General features: G+C 42.3%; 2 protein-coding genes across 5 annotated transcripts; both read right to left on the bottom strand.

Moving 5' to 3' along the window:
• Positions 1 to 51: 51 nt before the first annotated feature.
• LOC123509109 (39S ribosomal protein L12, mitochondrial-like) lies at positions 52 to 6,770 on the bottom strand. 4 transcript variants are annotated; one of them, XM_045263252.1, is made up of 6 exons: positions 6,601 to 6,770; positions 4,846 to 4,939; positions 3,942 to 4,100; positions 3,505 to 3,513; positions 1,408 to 1,548; positions 52 to 203 (listed from the first exon to the last, which is right to left on the bottom strand). In XM_045263252.1, the coding sequence occupies exons 1-6, from the start codon at positions 6,657 to 6,659 to the stop codon at positions 87 to 89; spliced, it is 579 nt and encodes a 192-aa protein (XP_045119187.1). In that variant the 5' UTR covers positions 6,660 to 6,770; the 3' UTR covers positions 52 to 86. The 4 variants fall into 4 exon arrangements, with proteins under 4 accessions (XP_045119187.1, XP_045119188.1, XP_045119190.1 ...); XM_045263253.1 differs by having other exon boundaries at positions 1,408 to 1,545; XM_045263255.1 differs by lacking the exon at positions 3,505 to 3,513 and having other exon boundaries at positions 1,408 to 1,545.
• Positions 6,771 to 13,198: 6,428 nt separating this feature from the next.
• Positions 13,199 to 17,118, bottom strand: LOC123509105 (sex-determining region Y protein-like). Its single transcript, XM_045263245.1, has 4 exons — positions 16,159 to 17,118; positions 14,911 to 14,977; positions 14,010 to 14,090; positions 13,199 to 13,850 (listed from the first exon to the last, which is right to left on the bottom strand). Exons 1-4 carry the CDS (start codon positions 16,283 to 16,285, stop codon positions 13,478 to 13,480), a joined length of 648 nt encoding a protein of 215 aa, XP_045119180.1. The 5' UTR covers positions 16,286 to 17,118; the 3' UTR covers positions 13,199 to 13,477.
• Between the last annotated feature and the right edge of the window lie 549 nt (positions 17,119 to 17,667).

The raw sequence follows: 17,667 nt of genomic DNA, 5'->3' as shown, positions 1-17,667 counted from the left end.
GTGTGTGTGTGTGTCGTAAGAGTACATTTATACATTACAGTATACATATGTAAAAAAAAAAAAAGTTTGTGTGTGTGTGTGTGTGTCTACTCTATAACACACTCAGCCCCAACAGCCTTGAAAGCCTCCAGCAGGGCCTCAGCCTCATCCTTGGGTATGTCGCTCTTCACCACACAAGGACAGCTCTCTACAAACTTCTTGGCCTGAGGGAGACAGAGAGCGAGTGAGTGACAATGAGAGAGAGAGAGAGAGAGAGAGAGAGAGAGAGAGAGAGAGAGAGAGAGAGAGAGAGAGAGAGAGAGAGAGAGAGAGAGAGAGAGAGAGAGAGAGAGAGACACACTTAGCGCGGTGCCCACTATTGTGCGAGCCTTAAATAAATAAGTTAATTCTAGGTTAAGTTTATCCATAGTTAGGTTAAGCATTTTTAGTTCATTGTGGTAATGTCCCCCCCCCTGTACATTTTCAGAGTAATTTTTTACATTGCCTAACTAATAAACCGTTTATTATTATTATTATTATTATTACACACACACACACACACACACACACACACACACACAGAGTTATAAAGCAAAAGGAGGATTGTGAAATACTGCAAGAAGACCTAAATAAGATCTGGGAATGGAGCAAAAAGTGGGAAATGGAATTCAATGTGAACAAAAGCCATGTCATGGAAATGGGAAAGAGTGAAAGACGACCTGTGGGAATCTATAAGATGGGAGATGGAGTAGAACTGGAGAAAGTCAAAAAGGAAAAGGACTTAGGAGTGACGATGGAAGAAAACAATCAACCAGTAAGCCATATTGATAGAATTTTTAGAGAAACATATAATTTGCTAAGGAATATTGGAGTAGCATTTCACCACATGGACAAAGAAATGATGAAGAAATTGATAAGTACTATAATAAGACCCAGATTGGAATATGCAGGAGTAGTGTGGACCCCTCATAAAAGAAACACATAAGAAATTGGAGAGGCTACAAAAATGGCTACAAGAATGGTTCCAGAATTTGAAGGGATGACATATGAGGAGAGACTAAAGGCTATGGATCTACCAACCCTGGAACAAAGAAGGAGAGAGGAGACCTGATACAAGTTTAGAAATTGATCAACGGAATGGACCAAGTGGATAATGAGAAACTAATCCTGAGAGAAGAATATGACATTCGAAGCACAAGATCGCATAGTAAAAAGCTGAGAAAAGGAAGATGTCTGAGAGATGTTAAAAAATATAGTTTCCCGCAGAGATGTATTGAGACGTGGAACAGTTTAAATGAAGAAGTAGTACTACGTCTGCAACGAGTGTGCACACTTTTAAAGTAAGATTGGATAAGTGTAGATATGGAGACGGGGCCACACGAGCATAAAGCCCAGGCCCTGTAAAACTACAACTAGGTAAATACACACCTGCACCAGATTGAAGCCTTCCAGCTTTGCCTTGACCTCCTTGATGAGAGCAACCTTTTTAGTCTCATCAAATTTATTCATCTTGAGAGTGAAGCTTGTCTGTACCTTGGCGGGGGCAGCGGCCTCCTCCTCCTCCTCCTCCTGTGGGGCCGAGAGGGGACACCTTATAGCAAACCAATTTTCAAGGGTAAAATTGGTGTATTGTGTTCTTAAAGGTTCTCAAAGGGTAAATGTTAATGTATTGTGTTGCTGTGGGTTTTCAAAGGGTAAAGATTGTGTTGCTGTGGGTTTTCAAGGGATAAAGATTGTGTTGCTGTGGATTTTCAAAGGGTAAAGATTGTGTTGCTGTGTGTTTTCAAGGGATAAAGATTGTGTTGCTGTGTGTTTTCAAAGGGTAAAGATTGTGTTGCTGTGTGTTTTCAAAGGGTAAAGATTGTGTTGCTGTGTGTTTTCAAAGGGTAAAGACATGCATTTGTGTTCTTAAAGGTTCTCAAAGGGGTAAATGTTGATGTATTGTGTTGCTGTGGGTTGTCAAAGGGTAAAGGCTGGTGCATTGTGTTGCTGTGGGTTGTCAAAGGGTAAAGACTGGTGCATTGTGTTGCTGTGGGTTGTCAAAGGGTAAAGACTGGTGCATTTGTGTTGCTGTGGGTTGTCAAAGGGTAAAGACTGGTGCATTGTGTTGCTGTGGGTTGTCAAAGGGTAAAGGCTGGTGCATTATTGTTGCTGTGGGTTGTCAAAGGGTAAAAGCTGGTGCATTGTGTTGCTGTGGGGTTAAAGTCCAGAATCAACAAGAACGACAGACAATAAAACAGAAGAAAATGTCACAGCTCATATTGATAAACAAAACACCATCTTATCCTTATTCCCGTAACTCTGGATTTACGCGATAGATGCATTCCAAGAGGCATTGCGTATTTCAAAATTGGGGTAAAACAAACTTGTAATTGTCCTAAGCAACACTAGATAATAGGGGAATGCGGGATGCAGGCCAAATCGTGTAGAAGCAAACCGATCGCGCAAATCTAATTATAATATTTTTTTCAGCTGCGTATTAACACGGTCTGAGTGTAGGTTGGGCTTTCTCACTCGGGGCAACGGTTTCCTAGCGGGTGGGGTTTGAGATAGGGACCCTAAAAAAAATATCCCCTTTAGCCTAGAAATTCATGGTATAAAAATAAATCAATAAATAAAAATGTGTAAATTAAATACGCGTAAATCAAGAGTTACCTGTATTTCAAACCATGCACCTTTCATGATGGTAAAGTGGAGGAGGAGTAAGAAAACCATAATAATGTATGGGACAACACTATTCATGCATATCTTTCAAAACAATCAAACTTTAGCATCTTAACTCAAAGAAATGCAACAAAAACAGTAGTAATAATAATGTAATGCAAGGAAAACAATAATAATAATAATAATAATGTGATAATAAAAATGATACACACAGCCACCTTTTGTCATATAACTAATGCAAAATATAAATAAATGAGTAAAAACAATGATAATAATGATGCAATGAGATTTAAACAATGATAATAATGATGTACAAAATAATAATAATAATGTAATGAGATTTAAACAATGATAATGTAATGCAAGACAAAATAATGATAATAATAATGTAATGAGATTTTAAACAATGATAATAATGATGTAATGAGATTTTAAACAATGATAATAATGATGTAAGAAATAATAATAATAATGTAATGAGATTTAAACAATGATAATGTAATGCAAGACAAAATAATGATAATAATAATGTAATGAGATTTTAAACAATGATAATAATGATGTAATGAGATTTAAACAATGATAATAATGATGTAAGAAATAATAATAATAATGTAATGAGATTTAAACAATGATAATGTAATGCAAGACAAAATAATGATAATAATAATGTAATGAGATTTTAAACAATGATAATAATGATGTAATGAGATTTTAAACAATGATAATAATGATGTAAGAAATAATAATAATAATGTATTGAGATTTAAACAGTGATAATAATGTAAAGCAGTGTTGGGAGGCAGATGCAACACTTAACAATGACGACAATGGCAAAATATAAAATAAATACTGGCTCACCTCTGCATCCTGTGGCAACGCAGAGAAGTAAGAACATTAGGCAACCACACCACACCACACCATACACCATACCACACCACACCACCACCACCACACTTAATCTCAAACACTAGGGAACCATCACACACCACACCACACCACACCACACCACTACCACACCACACTACCACACTTAATCTCAAACACTAGGGAACCACCACCACCACTCCTACCCCTTCACAATGAGACTGTCCTTTACCCGCCACTTCCTCCAGCTCTGACACCACAGCAAGGCCACACAGCACCCCCCCCCCTACACAATGAGGCCCTACCCTACACCTCCTCCAGCCCTGACAACACAAAATACACATTAAAGTATCTAGTGACACGTACACACACACATACACATACTTGACACATCCACACACATACGTGCAGACGGACAGGCAGACACAGACCTTGGCAGCAGCAGGGGCGCCCATGGGAGCCCCGAAGGCCATGACCGGGGCGTCAGGGATGTTCAGGGTCTTCTTCAGGAGTTCATTAAGGTCAGCCACTTCTATAAGGGTGAGTTTGGAAATGTCCGTCACAATGTTCTGAATCTTCTCCGGGTAAACCTGCCATGGTGGAGATTTGGAAGTTTGAAGTACGCACACACACATAAGTACACACACACACACACACACACACACACACACACAAAGTGGATAATGAGAAACTGATCCTGAGAGAAGAATATGACATTCGAAGCACAAGATTGCATAGTAAAAAAACTGAGGAAAGGAAGATGTCTGAGAGATGTTAAAAAATATAGTTTCCCGCAAAGATGTGTTGAGACGTGGAACAGTTTGAGTGAGGAAGTGGTGTGCATAGTTTGAAAGAAAAATTGGATAAGTGTAGATATGGAGACAGGGCCACACCAGCGTAAAGCCCAGGCCCTGTAAAACTACAACTAGGTAAATACACACACACACACACACACAGCAGTAGTCCATTTCTATAACCAATCGTGCAACAGAACCAGGGTAACAAAAAAATATCATAAAAATTAAACATAGTGGAGAGAAAAAAAAAAAAAAAAAAAAAAAAAAATCAGCAACCTTAACATACTTCCGAGTCAATGTGTGTGTGTATGTAGTGCCTAAAATCAAATTATTAACTTTATTCATTCATTTATTAAAGTGGAAAAGCCTCAACGAACTTTCTCTTCACACTTTTAAGTCAACTAAGCAATCTCAGCCACACCTTGTACTTATTATCATTATTATTATCATCATCATCATCATCATCAATAGCTTTACGAAAACTAACAGACTATGACAACAAGGCCAGCCACTCAGCAATATCTCAGCGGCACCTTACCTTAGGCACCCCATCTGCTGCCGGCACACTCAGAGCCTCGGCACTCCTCCACCGCAGCTGCTGTCCGGCACTCGCTCCCCTCCATACCGCCTGTCTGTTGGCACCATAAACAGGTCAGGCATGAGAGAGAGAGAGAGAGAGAGAGAGAGAGAGAGAGAGAGAGAGAGAGAGAGAGAGAGAGAGAGAGAGAGAGAGAGAGAGAGAGAGAATAATGTGCAAGGGTATAAAGAAAATAAAAAGAGATAGGAAGAAAAAAGAAAGAATTATGTACAGGAGTGAAAAAGTAAAAATAAGAGACGAGAATATCAAAGAAGAGTAAAAAGTGAAGCTCTTCTATAAGCATTCCTAATAATAACTTCACGACAGAATTTATATAGGTTAGGTTAGGTTAGGTTAGGTAAGGTAAGGTTAGGTAAGGTTAGGTTAGGTTACTTCTATAAGCATTCCTAACCCTTTCACCCTATCGAAAATTAAAAATAACTTCACGACAGAATTTATATAGGTTAGGTTAGGTTAGGTTAGATTAGGTAAGGTTAGGTTAGGTTAGGTTAGGTTCGGTTCGGTAAGGTTAGGTTAAGTTAGGTAAGGTTACTTCTATAAGCATTCCTAACCCTTTCACTCTATTGAAAATTAAAAATAACTTCACGACAGAATTTATATAGGTTACGTAAGGTTAATTTAGGTTAGCTTAGGTTAGGTAAGGTTAGGTTACTTCTATAAGCATTCCTAACCCCATTTTACCCTATCGAAAATTAATAATAACTTAAGGACATAATTTAAGCTAGGTTAGGTTAGGTATAAGCATTTCTAGCCCTATTTCACCTTATCAGAAATTAATAACTACGGGGCAGAATTTAGGTTAGGTTAGGTTAAGGAAGGTTAGTTCTTTGTATTTCTAACCCCATTTCACCCTATTGAAATTAATAATAACTTCACGACAGAATTAAGGTTAAGTTAGGTTAGGTATAAATATTTCTAACCCCATTTCACCCTATCGGACATTAATAATAACTTCACGACAGAATTAAGGTTAAGTTAGGTTAGGTTAAGTTTCCCTATACCTAAAACCCCGCTTTCCCAGGAGGAAAGCTCCTTAGACATACTGAAAAAGAAATCTAAGATACTTTTATATATGACAAAATAAGTGTATGTACAGATGTAATTACACAATGCGTTTCACATAAATGGACCTTTCTTTCTCTCTCTCTTTTCATGCAGAATATAGTTATCTTTTTATCTGTAAATTCATTCTATTGCCCATAAAGTTATCTACAGCTTACAAAGGGCTATTTGTCGTGGTAAACTCATTTTTTTTCTGTTAATCCATGTACACAAGACAAATATAATAAACTCTTTAAAGTATATTGGTTCAAACTGTAAATTGACCGGCAAATCACAAGTTTTTAATATATTTTGCACCCTATCACTCCTCCAAACTTACAGAAATTAATTATGTGCAATGAAAAAACAAAAAGATTAATACAAAAACAGACTGAAACTTCCCAGAGAGAGAGAGAGAGAGAGAATGAGTTTGATCGTCACAGCAAACTAGCAAACAATTAAATAAACCTTGATACAAATTTCTGCCTAACTCAGCAGTCCACCGGGGATAAGAACAAGCCCCTGGGGGAATATAAACAGGGCTACAACACAAGGGGAACAGACCATGGGGGGAATAAACAAAGAAATTAATCAAGCCCCATGCCGGCCGGTGAGGAGGCAGCAGTCACCTCCGTCAGGGTACTCAGCACTCACCGAAGGCAGCACGTCAGCACCCCTGGGCCTGCTGCTGACACACTCCTTAGGGCCTGCATGTTAATAGTAGTAGTAGCAGTAGTAGTAGTAGAAGTAAGGCTAAAGGGCTGTCTGCTGTCTTCGCTGTGGGCCTGTGCTGTGTCTATCTTCCTAACAGAACAGTGATGCCAACTTGCTAAGCTTAAAACTCACTATTCTAACTTACATAAGGTTTTTATCTATCTATCTATTAATTTATTTGTATTCCTGATATGTATGTTCTTTATTTTTATATTTCTGATACTTTACCCTCCCTTTCAGTACTGGGACACATTTTTACCTTGAGATTTCTGTACGATTTTATTAACATTAGGGTCTATGGATGCCAGAAGGTTAATGGCCACTGTCTTAATTATTTAAATCCTCCATATAAGTTTCTGAAGCTGTCTAGAATCACCAAATAGTAAGCAGAATGAATGTAAAAACGCGTCATGGTGCTAAAGGGGTTAACAAGGTCCATATCACCCTCCTGTATTGTATTTCATTGTTTATGCAAATACAATAACTATATAACTGACAGGAGAAATTCTGTGGCCTATGAAAATTCTCATGGTGGGGTTTTATGATGACAGATTAACTACGAATTTTTTCCTCATGTTTAACCTCTTCTGTACAAGTTTCCATATTCATTCCACTTATCATTAATCTTCTGATCTCCATAGTTCCTTCCTGATATACATAAAATCATCTAATCATATAACTCAAGGTAAAAAAAGCGTCCCAGTACTGAAGGGGTTAACAATATAATCTGGTTAATTGGTCCTTATGCGGGGATTAAAATATTGAAGGTTCTAACCATTAATCTTCTGATCTCCATAGTTACTTCCTAATGTCAATAAAATCTTCTAATCATACGCTAAACTCAAGGTAAAAAAGCGTCCCAGTACTGAAGGGGTTAACAATATACACAATCTGGTTAATTGGTCCTTTTTTTGTAGGCTTTGAATATGACAATGAGAGAGCGAAGTGGTTCTATTAAGAGGGAGGTCTCGAGGCACTTACTCCCTGACGCTTTTCCACTTTTTAGAGAGCCAACACTCAATTAGGCCTTTTTTTTTTATCTTTTCGTTTTTTTTTTTTTTTGCCCTTGACTGGCCCTCTTCCCTACATTAAAAAAAAAAAAAAGTAACTGTACGTTCATGGGTTGATTAGATAATGGTGGCAACTCGATCAGTCTATGGTCACCAGCATGGGAGCTACACTGATATTGTTAATTCATAAACAGTGCCGCACATGTTATTAATCGCACTTCCTACACTGCTGGGGATAAATGTGCCAATATAATGAGTTCTAGTTTCCTCGTAGACAAGATAGTGCTCTAGTATAGCCTACTCAGAAATGCCTTGCTCTCTCACCATGTCTTTTCCACGGCCAGAGATGACAAGCAGGGTTTTCCCACAGTGTTTCTCCAATTAATAACACAGAAATCTAGTCAATCTGTCTCTAGAAACTTAAAAAAATACATTAAAAACTCGTATCAATTCAACTATAGCCTTTTAAAGTGGTGGAGGTGAGGCAGAGAAGTGAATAATAGTTAGAATAGTGAGGAAAGACATTTGAATTAGGGGAAAGAGCGAGTCAGTTCGGGGAGCCCACACCTTACAGCAGATTCCACACTTCCCCAGCCCGTTTTCTGCTACAAGTAATGAGGAAACAGCTTTATTTATTTGCTGACACCTTATTGTGACAAACTGCACGAAAGAGGAATGTGTTTTGTGGTGCAGGGAAGAACTATCGAAGAAGGGCCACAGGGGGGTTGAGAGCCATCCCTGCCGCGGGTTAAGACGCTACTCGTATATTTTCAAGAGGATTAGTATAGACGTGTTATAATGGGTGGTTTTCATCTTAAAGCAGAATGTTGATGGATAGAATCATGAGACTTCGAGTGACCTGAAAGAGATGCGTATATTTTGAAAGAGTAAAGGAATTAATATGTGATAAACGTGTTGTAATGAGTGTTTTTCATCTAAAGGCAGAATATTAATCGCTAGAATCATGAGACTTCGAGTGACTTGGAAGAGATCGTATACATGTTTAGTGTATTTTGAAGGAGTAAAGGGATTAACATTTGATAGACGTGTCGTATATAATGTATAGCCTATGTTTTTTTTTTTTTTTTAATCTCTGTACAGAATGTTATCGCTACAATCATGAGACTTGTAACATTGTTTTATAGCTTGTTAGAGACTTGATTGCCTCAGACCACCAAGGCGTTATATAATACAGACCATAGCTATAGTCTAACAAGGGCAGTTCCAGCTGGCCTTTGTACTGCTGGTGAAGTGGGACGGATATGAAGTGACCAGATGGAGCGTTGCCTGACATGACGGGCTATGAGGAGCGAGGCGGGGCAGAGCAAGGGACAAATTCATGCTCCATAGATCGTAGCCTCCTCTTGCTCCATACTGGCTAATAATAGAACATATTTCGTTATATTACAGTGTCATTCAGCAAGTGTTAATATATAGTCATACTTCGTCAACACCAGTTCAGTTTTCCTTATTCTCTCCTTCCCTCCACCGATATTTATTGTTCTCTTCTTCCATTTCCTCAGTTTTCCTTATTCTCTCGTTCTTTCCACCGATTTATATTTTTCTCTTCTTCCTTTTCCTCAGTTTTCCTTATTCTCTTCTTCCTTCCACCGATATTTATTTTCTCTCCTTCCTTTTCTTCCTGTAATCTATTCAATATATATTACTTTTCTTTTTCCGTCTATCTTACCTTCCTTTCACCTGATAATCAATTATTTCTTCCATTTATTATTATCGGTCACATTGAAAACCCATGTTACTTTACCTAGACTAGAAGCTTTCAATTGTAGAAATCTTGTTAACTTGTCACTAGAACCGTAAAAACAGTTAAAACACCCTTGAAAACTCGTGTAACGCTTCAGGGTGAACTATTGCAATCTGCCACTAAAATGGAAAAAGAAAATGAGAAAACCCGTGTCTCTTCAATCACAGAGCCTTTTGAATGCTGAAATCTTGTTAGTTGTTTGCCTAAAAACTCATAAAAACCCTTGAGTCACTTTAGCTAGAGTGTTTTCAAGACAGGAATCTTGATAATCTACCACTAGAAACAAAACTAACAATAATAGGTTTGCGTACATTGAAGTAGAGCCATTTTGGAAGTATTGGAGAGGCGAGTCAGAAGTGTTTCGAAATGGAAGTGAACCACAGTCCAGGGGCAGACTGGAGTCACAATTAGTGCCACTTGTAGCAAGCGAGGAGAGGGGAGAAGGGAAAGCATGGTGAGTGAGGGATTGGCGGGCTGGCGGGGCAGCTCAGCTAACATTTCCGCCGATAATCACAGTTTATTGCGTCTTGTCACGTAGATTTATTTTTAGTTTCGATAAGTCGAATTGAAGTTCTTTGTGAAGGCGAGCTGGCTCAGTTGTAATTAAATGTTCGGCAAGGAAAATCATGAAATACGTGACAGCCACCAGCCCGCCAGTCGCGCCGCAGTGCCCAGTCAAGCAGCTTAGTAGAGGGCGGCGTGTGTAGCAGCTGTATGGTGGGACCTATCGCGTGATGCTCCCGCCAAGAAATGGTATCATGATTCATGGGAAGGTTGCAGCTTTTTCTTGGGTACAAGTAACTACAATACACGGTGTAGCATTGCCTGGTAACAACTGTTGGAAGTTGTGTAAGGCAGGTTATTATTTGTTGTACATACATAAAGATGTTAAGGAGACGCCTCCTCGCTCACAGGATCTGCCTCAAGACATGTCTCGTGACTCATCTTCATTTCCACTTGGCTTGTTTTTCCATCCCTAATTCACCAAATGACCTTGCTCTTTTTTACTATTTATTTTATTTTTTAAGGACAAGTAGTTACTTACTTTCAACTCATTTAATCCTCTTAACGAGTGAGTGACCTCCCGTCAACACCCGCTTGATGCAATGCTATGTGCCCGCACCTCAACAGTCAACACTCAGCATTCGCTGTCTACTGCGACGCGCGGCCTAACCCGCCCGTCTCCTATAGTATCACTGGGTGCTGACAAGTGCTTTTTCCTTTTCTTTATGCAGGGGAGAAGGCCAGCTAAGGGTAACACGATAATAAAGAAGAAAAAAAAAAAAAACACTTGGGTGCTGATTCTCTAAAGGATAAGTACAGAGTTAGCCAAAATTAGGGAGCAAATGTCTTGATACCTCCCTCTTAAAAGATGTTAAGTCGTAGGAAGATGGAAATAAAGAAGCAGGCAGGGAGTTCCAGAGTTTATCAGTGAAAGGTGTGAAGGATTGAGAGTACTGATTAACTCTTATATTAGAAGGTTGGACAAAATAGGGATGAGAGGAAGAAGAAAGCTTTGTGCAGCAAGGGTGGGGGAGGAGGGAGGAGAGGAGGCATGCAGTTAGCAAGATCAGTAGAGCAGTTAGCATGAAAATAGCGATAAAAGATAGCAAGAGATGCAACATTCTGGTGAGAAAGAGGCTGAAGACAGTCAGTCAGAGGAGGGGAGTTGATGACACGAAAAGCTTTTGATTCCATCCTATCTAATAAAACTGTGTGACTGGAATCCCCACAAACATGCCAAGAGTACTCCATACAGGGGCGGATAAGGCCCTTGTACAGAGTTAGCAGTTGGAGGGGCGAGAAAAATTGGCAGAGACGCCTCAGAACACCTAACTTCATAGAAGCTGTTTTAGCAAGAGATGAGATGTGAAGTTTGCAGTTAAGATTATGAGTAAAGGACAGACCGAGGATATTCAGTGTGGAAGAGGAAGACAGTTGAATGTCATTGAAGATGAGGGTATAGTTGTCTGGAAGGTTGTGTTGAGTTGATAGATGGAGGAATTGAGTTTTTGAGGCATTGAAAACTACTAAGTTTTCTCTGCCCCAATCGGAAATCTTAGAAAGATCAGAAGTCAGGCGTTCTGTGGCGTCCCTGCGTGATCTGTTGACTTCCTGAAGGGTTGGTCGTCTCTGAAAGGACGTGGAAAGATGTAGGGTGGTATCATCAGCGTAGGAGTGGATAGGGCAAGAAGTTTGGTTAAGATCATTAATGAATAATAGAGAGAGTGGGTGACAGGACAGAACCCTGAGGAACACCACTATTAATAGATTTAGGAGAAGAACAGTGGCCGTCTACCACAGCAGCAATAGAACGGTCGGAAAGGAAACTTGAGATAAAGTTGCAAAGAGAAGCATAACAACCGTAGGAGGGCAGTTATGAAATCAAAGTTGACTGTGGAATTGCTCCTCTGACTTGGGGAGTTGGGACTGTGCTGTTGTTGTTGTGCTAAACACTTTTGCACTTACACCACTTTCAAAAGTCTATACTTGAGATGACATTTGTTTTTTTTCTTTTTCAGAGTGGCAGAATTTCTTTGTTATCAGCAGGAGAAACACTCTAAGAGAACCTAGCTAGTTATTTTTGTGGCCTCTGAAAACAGTCTATGTGAGAAAGCTATGTGTTTATGACGGCTACCACAGGAAACTACCATGTAGGTAATACAGTACATACACCAGCTGAGGGCTGTTCAAGCTAGTCCTGGCAGGCAGCTGCGCGGTAACCCTTACGCCACCACTTACTTGTCCCATGCATGCCGGCCAGCAAGCAGTACGCTGCCACTTAGCTTGCAACTAATGGTGCATATTAATGCCTCAGTAACATACGTAGGCTACGCACCACATGCCGCAGCCTGGATGGTCATCTCAGGGAAGGGGAGAGAAGAGAATGCTAATCTGTTTCAAGCCACCACTAATGTTCTTATAGAAATATTCTCAATTTTTGCATACTTCGAAAATCCACTCTTGGTTCCTCGGATGTTGACGTGACAGTAAGTGTGTACGCGGCATTATGGGCAATATGTGGTAAATCTGTGGCCACCATGCACTGCAGGCGCCCGTGTCACTTCCTGACGACGCGGTGCAGTAGGTGTGCCAGCGCCAGCAGCAGCAGCAGCAGCAACAACAGCGTGAGTACGGGCGAGGCGCACATCAAGCGTGCCTTCAACGCCTCCATGGTGTGGTGGCGTACCTGTGTTGCTCCAAGATGCCCGTCCCGTCCCGCCACGTTGCCACACTTTTGGTCTTGCATGGGCGTCCCTACAACACTCGCCCTCTCTCTCTCTCTCTCTCTCTCTCTCTCTCTCGCTTGGTCACTGCCCTTAGACTAATAAAATGAGTGGAGTTGAGGAATGCTTATTTCTCTTATTGACTTAGTATTGATTTGAGTGGCCAGGGTGTGAGGTGCACCGATCCTGGCAGTGCGTGTGTCCATGCTGGCTGGTGGGAGGCAGTGCCGCAGTGTGGAATGTGCAGTGACTGACGAGGAACTAGTGCAGGGAAATGATAACCAGACTACCATTCCAAGAGAGAGAGAGAGAGAGAGAGAGAGAGAGAGAGAGAGAGAGAGAGAGAGAGAGAGAGAGAGAGAGAGAGAGAGAATGTTATCTACCATGGAGGTGGAACAAGATCATGATAATGCGAACTATTTAGGTGAAAAAAAGAAAACGAAAACCTGATTTATGAATGGAAAAAAAAAATAATAAAACGGAATAATTATGTAAACAAAACAGAAAGGAACAAATAAAGACACTATTGTTGTCATTGTTGTTATTATTAATTAATTATTACTACTTCATCTATTTATCTGATTTTATTATCTACAGATAGTCAATATTATTTTTTATCAAGAGGGCATTACAAGGGCCACGGAATGAAGGCGTGACACAGGGAGGAATGGCCAGCCTGCACGGCGCTGACCAGACGCCAAATAGCGAACGGCTCAGGCTCTGCCGCCCACCACAGCTGCCTCCACCTCGCACCTTGCCACCTTGCCACCTTGCCGGCGCCGCAGCCTCACTGTCACTCAGGCGCCGCTCAGCGCTCACTGGCCGGCGGCCGCGTGGTGATTCTCGCTCACTTCTTTCTTCTCTGACTCCCACGGCCTGAAGATGCCAGGCGTGTCTCTTGGGTTGAGGTCAGACGGAAGGTTATGCGAAGAGGAGGAGGATGAGGAGGAGGTCGGTATTAGCTGAGGTGCAGGGAGATGGAGGGACGCGCTCCACTGTTGTGTGGGGAAGGACTCCAAGAACGCCGCTGGGTAACCGCTCAACTCGTCCAGCTGCGGCCAGCGCAGCGGGTACATAGTGGGACATGCGGCGCTGTCCGGCACCGGCCGCAGCGGGTGCTGCGTCGTCGGCAGGAAGGGGAGGAATCCCTCCTTGAAGCTCTGAAGCACGGGGAACTGTGCCGACGGTCTGTGGAGGGAAGCAAAAGAGGGAGGAAGAGTTAGTGTTGATTGGTACTCAAGGGATTGTCACCTCATCTAACCTGACCTTTACGCTGTCCTTGCAGCCACTGCAGGGCCGTGCCTGGCCTGGGGCTGCACGGACGCCTGTCACGGCCTTCTTCCTCACCTGCTGGGGTGGTCGGCTGGCTTTCTGGTTTTGCGTCTGGGCCGGTACTTGTAGTTTGGGTATTTCCTGAGGTGTAGCAGCCTGAGGGAAGGAGCGCCGCGTTAGACACACACACACACACACACACACACACACACACACACACACACACACAATCTCACTCAGTTAACCACCAAACTACCACAAAACGAATGGGAAGGACTAAGGCATTCCACATGAGCCGAACACTTACAAGTAACAAGTGAGAATTGCAGAACACCTCACAGCAGCGCAGCCAATGAAGACACTGAACACTGTGCCACACTGAACTGATCCCTGGCCAGCCTTGACACCAGTGGTAAACATTGAGTCAGTCACTCAGTCAGCCAATCCACATAAGCTGCAGGATTACACTGAGAGGATTGCTGTTCTGCTTGTTGACTTCCCTATACAGCGTGACTACCAAGAAGAATTATGAGCTTTTTTTTTTTTTTTTTTTTTTTTACTTATTGATATGTAAGCATATTTCCTTTTACAATTTAAGTCGTCCCGATCCTTTAACTTTGTGATACTTGAGTTATTGACAATATCTCTCCTGGTTGACGTAATGAACAACATGTAACTTGGCACCTGCATGTACCAAGTGTGTGTGTGTGTGTGTGTGTGAGAGAGAGAGAGAGAGAGAGAGAGAGAGAGAGAGAGAGAGAGAGAGAGAGAGAGAGAGAGAGAGAGAGACGTGCAGCAAAGCGCCACAGGAAAGTTTAGCATGAAACGGAAGACCACACGCAAGAATCACAAAAACATGGCACGGGTTCTCACAAGTGTTGGCAATGTAAGCTGCCTTGATTAAAAAAAAAAAGAGAAAGCTTACACAGATCCTACACACACACACACACACACACACACACAGAGATGGCCTCACCTCAGTCTCTTGGACTCAGTAAAGAAGGGACTCTTCTCAGCGTCGGTCATGTTTGCCCACTCGGCGCCTGGAACACACACATACAGTACAGTTAGTAGAGACGGTTGTGAGGTGTGAGCGGAGGGCCAGAGAGTGCCGCCCACACACCCACACGCATGTTATCTCTAGGTAACTTCCACCTGCCCTTGCCGCCCTCCCTGCCTCGCCGAGACACTCACAGCCAGTCATGAGTGTGGTATGTTGGTGATGCTGCCACTGCAACACACGCTAAAAACACACCCTACATCTCTTACTCCTCTACTCTGACGTGCGGCTTGCCTGATGTAGGGCGGAACGCTTCCTCCTAACAAAAGACTTTAATCTGGCAAGTGTGAAGTGTTGGCCAGTGTGGCTACCCTCCCTATACCCTCAGAGCGTAGTCACCAAGCATCCTCTCCACGTACACCACACACCACACTGTCTTCCTGGCTCCTGCCACTCCAACACAGGCTGGGCGTATTTCCACTCAGGAGATGGAGCGTCCTCGCAACAGTGACCCCACACTCTCTCTTCTCTTCCTGCCCACGTGCACGCTACACCAACAAGTTACCAACTTAAAGGTTTCAGCCGCGTGCAGGAACCCAGTATGGACCAACGTGGCGTAGCGAGTGCCGAGTGGCCTGCACTAAGCATTGGCCGCTGATGCATTTTTCAGTGGTGCACGGAACATCCAAACTACCCGTGTTTGTCTTGTCTAGTGGTAATGGTGGTGGTGAAGGTGGTGGTGCACGCCCCTGCAGGTGAAGGAGAGGGAGGGAGGCGCTGTGCTCCCAGTAATGTCAGCGCGTCAGTGTCGTGACAGTGCCTGCCGTCTACACACTACACACTCTTACTCAGTGCCACATAAATGGTGTTGATCTGTTACCACAAACGTAGATGCACCTTAGAACTCGCGTTACTTGAATTACAAACAGCTTTTAACAGTGGTGAGGTGTGATGTCACCACATGTTCAGATCACAGCCAAACTTGTGCCAGGCAGGCAAGGAAGTGAACATTTATTGACTTATTTATCTGTCATTATTTCATTAATACATGTTGTAGTTACTTTTTTTCACTTATAGTTAAGACCTATTTTTTTTTTTTTTTTTGCCGCCGTGGTACAGGGGGACTGCTCGCACACTGGGGGGCGGGGACCCCTGCGTGAGGTGTGAGTGTTGCAGGAACGCCCATGCAACATTGAGGCGAGGCGGGCGGGACGGGCGTCTTACCAAGCAGCTTGGAGACTTCTGAGCTGGGCAGCTCTGGCCGCTGCACGGAGATCTGGCGGCGTCGCACACACGACCACACCATGAAGGCGTTGAGTGGACGCTTGACGTGTGCCTCGCTTGTGTTCATGCTGCTGCTGCTGTTGCTGTTGCTGCCACCACCTGCTGCACCACGCCGTCACAGCCAGGAAGTGACCTCTGCATTGGTGGAGAGGCCGCCTCGTCGCCTTGCCATAATGTGTTCACCATAAGCTAAGCACAACACTAAGGAGTCAGTAAGGACAGTGCCGTAATGCAAAGCATGGCTTGCTGAACACGAGTGCGTATTTAAGGCTGCCAGTGTGAATGTCATAAGGAAAAAAAAGTTTAATCCTGCCGATAGTTTAAAGGCGGCTGGAAGCACATTAGCATATCACTGGCCACCCGCCCCTATCCCATCCCCAACTCTCTCTCTCTCTCAGGGATAAGCTGTAATGTGGGTGGCAGTAACAAGGAGGCAATGATTTTACACAAGATATAGGCTCCTGTGGCAGTGTGTGTGTGTGTATGTGTGTGTCAGCCTCAGCCTCAGCCACAGGCTTAGTGCGTGCGCGTGGCGAGGCAGTTTCATTGGCATGTCCCGCGGCGTCACAACACTGGTCTCGAAGGTCGTAATCCTTGCCACAACACAGGAAATAAAGATCACAAGATTACATGATATTGTACTTAGCCTCTGCCACTGGACTGTACCGGAGCTGCATGAAGAATGTTTCTCAAAAGTTGTGATAAGATGCTTACTGGAAAATTAATACTCACCACTGAGTGGAAAATGGAAAAAGAAACATTTAACCATGAAAATGTTTCTTACGTTATAAAAAAAAGTTATTATTTTTTTACTATTCTTCTTTTTTACTTTTTTGTCTTGATCTGTTTAAAATAGAGTGTAATTCTCTCTCTCTCTCTCTCTCTCTCTCTCTCTCTCTCTCTCTCTCTCTCTCTCTCTCTCTCTCTCTCTATATATATATATATATATATATATATATATATATATATATATATATATATATATATATATATGACACAGATTGGTTACATCCTGGTAAGAAAAGAAGACAAACGAGTTACCTGCGTGGAGAAGCGTGGGGTGGTGAGGCAACCTATAGGCTATTAGTAGCAGATTTTAGGATGAAAAGTGGAAGGAAGAGAAGGAAAGAAGACAGACAGAGGAAGATTAAAATTTGGAAGCTGAAAGGTGAAGAGATGAATGAGTTTAGAAACAAATTTGAAGAAACGCTCAGGGAAAGGTACAGATCTGGCAGCTTGCAATGCCAGAAACAACAGAGGAGGTGTGGGAAGATATGAAACACATATTAGTAACAGCAGCAACAGAGATTTGTGGTAAGACGAGTGGAAAACCCGAGAAAGATACAAGGAGGTGGAATGACGAGGGTCCAACTACAATAAAACATAAGAAGTCACCACTGAAACAAATGAAACACAATGAGACCGACATCACTACAGGAAATTACGGAC

Source organism: Portunus trituberculatus, chromosome 26 (assembly GCF_017591435.1).
Source record: "Portunus trituberculatus isolate SZX2019 chromosome 26, ASM1759143v1, whole genome shotgun sequence".
NCBI lineage: Eukaryota > Metazoa > Arthropoda > Malacostraca > Decapoda > Portunidae > Portunus > Portunus trituberculatus.
The sequence above is the reverse complement of the archived record's forward strand: the minus strand, read 5'-3'. Positions and strand labels throughout refer to the sequence as shown.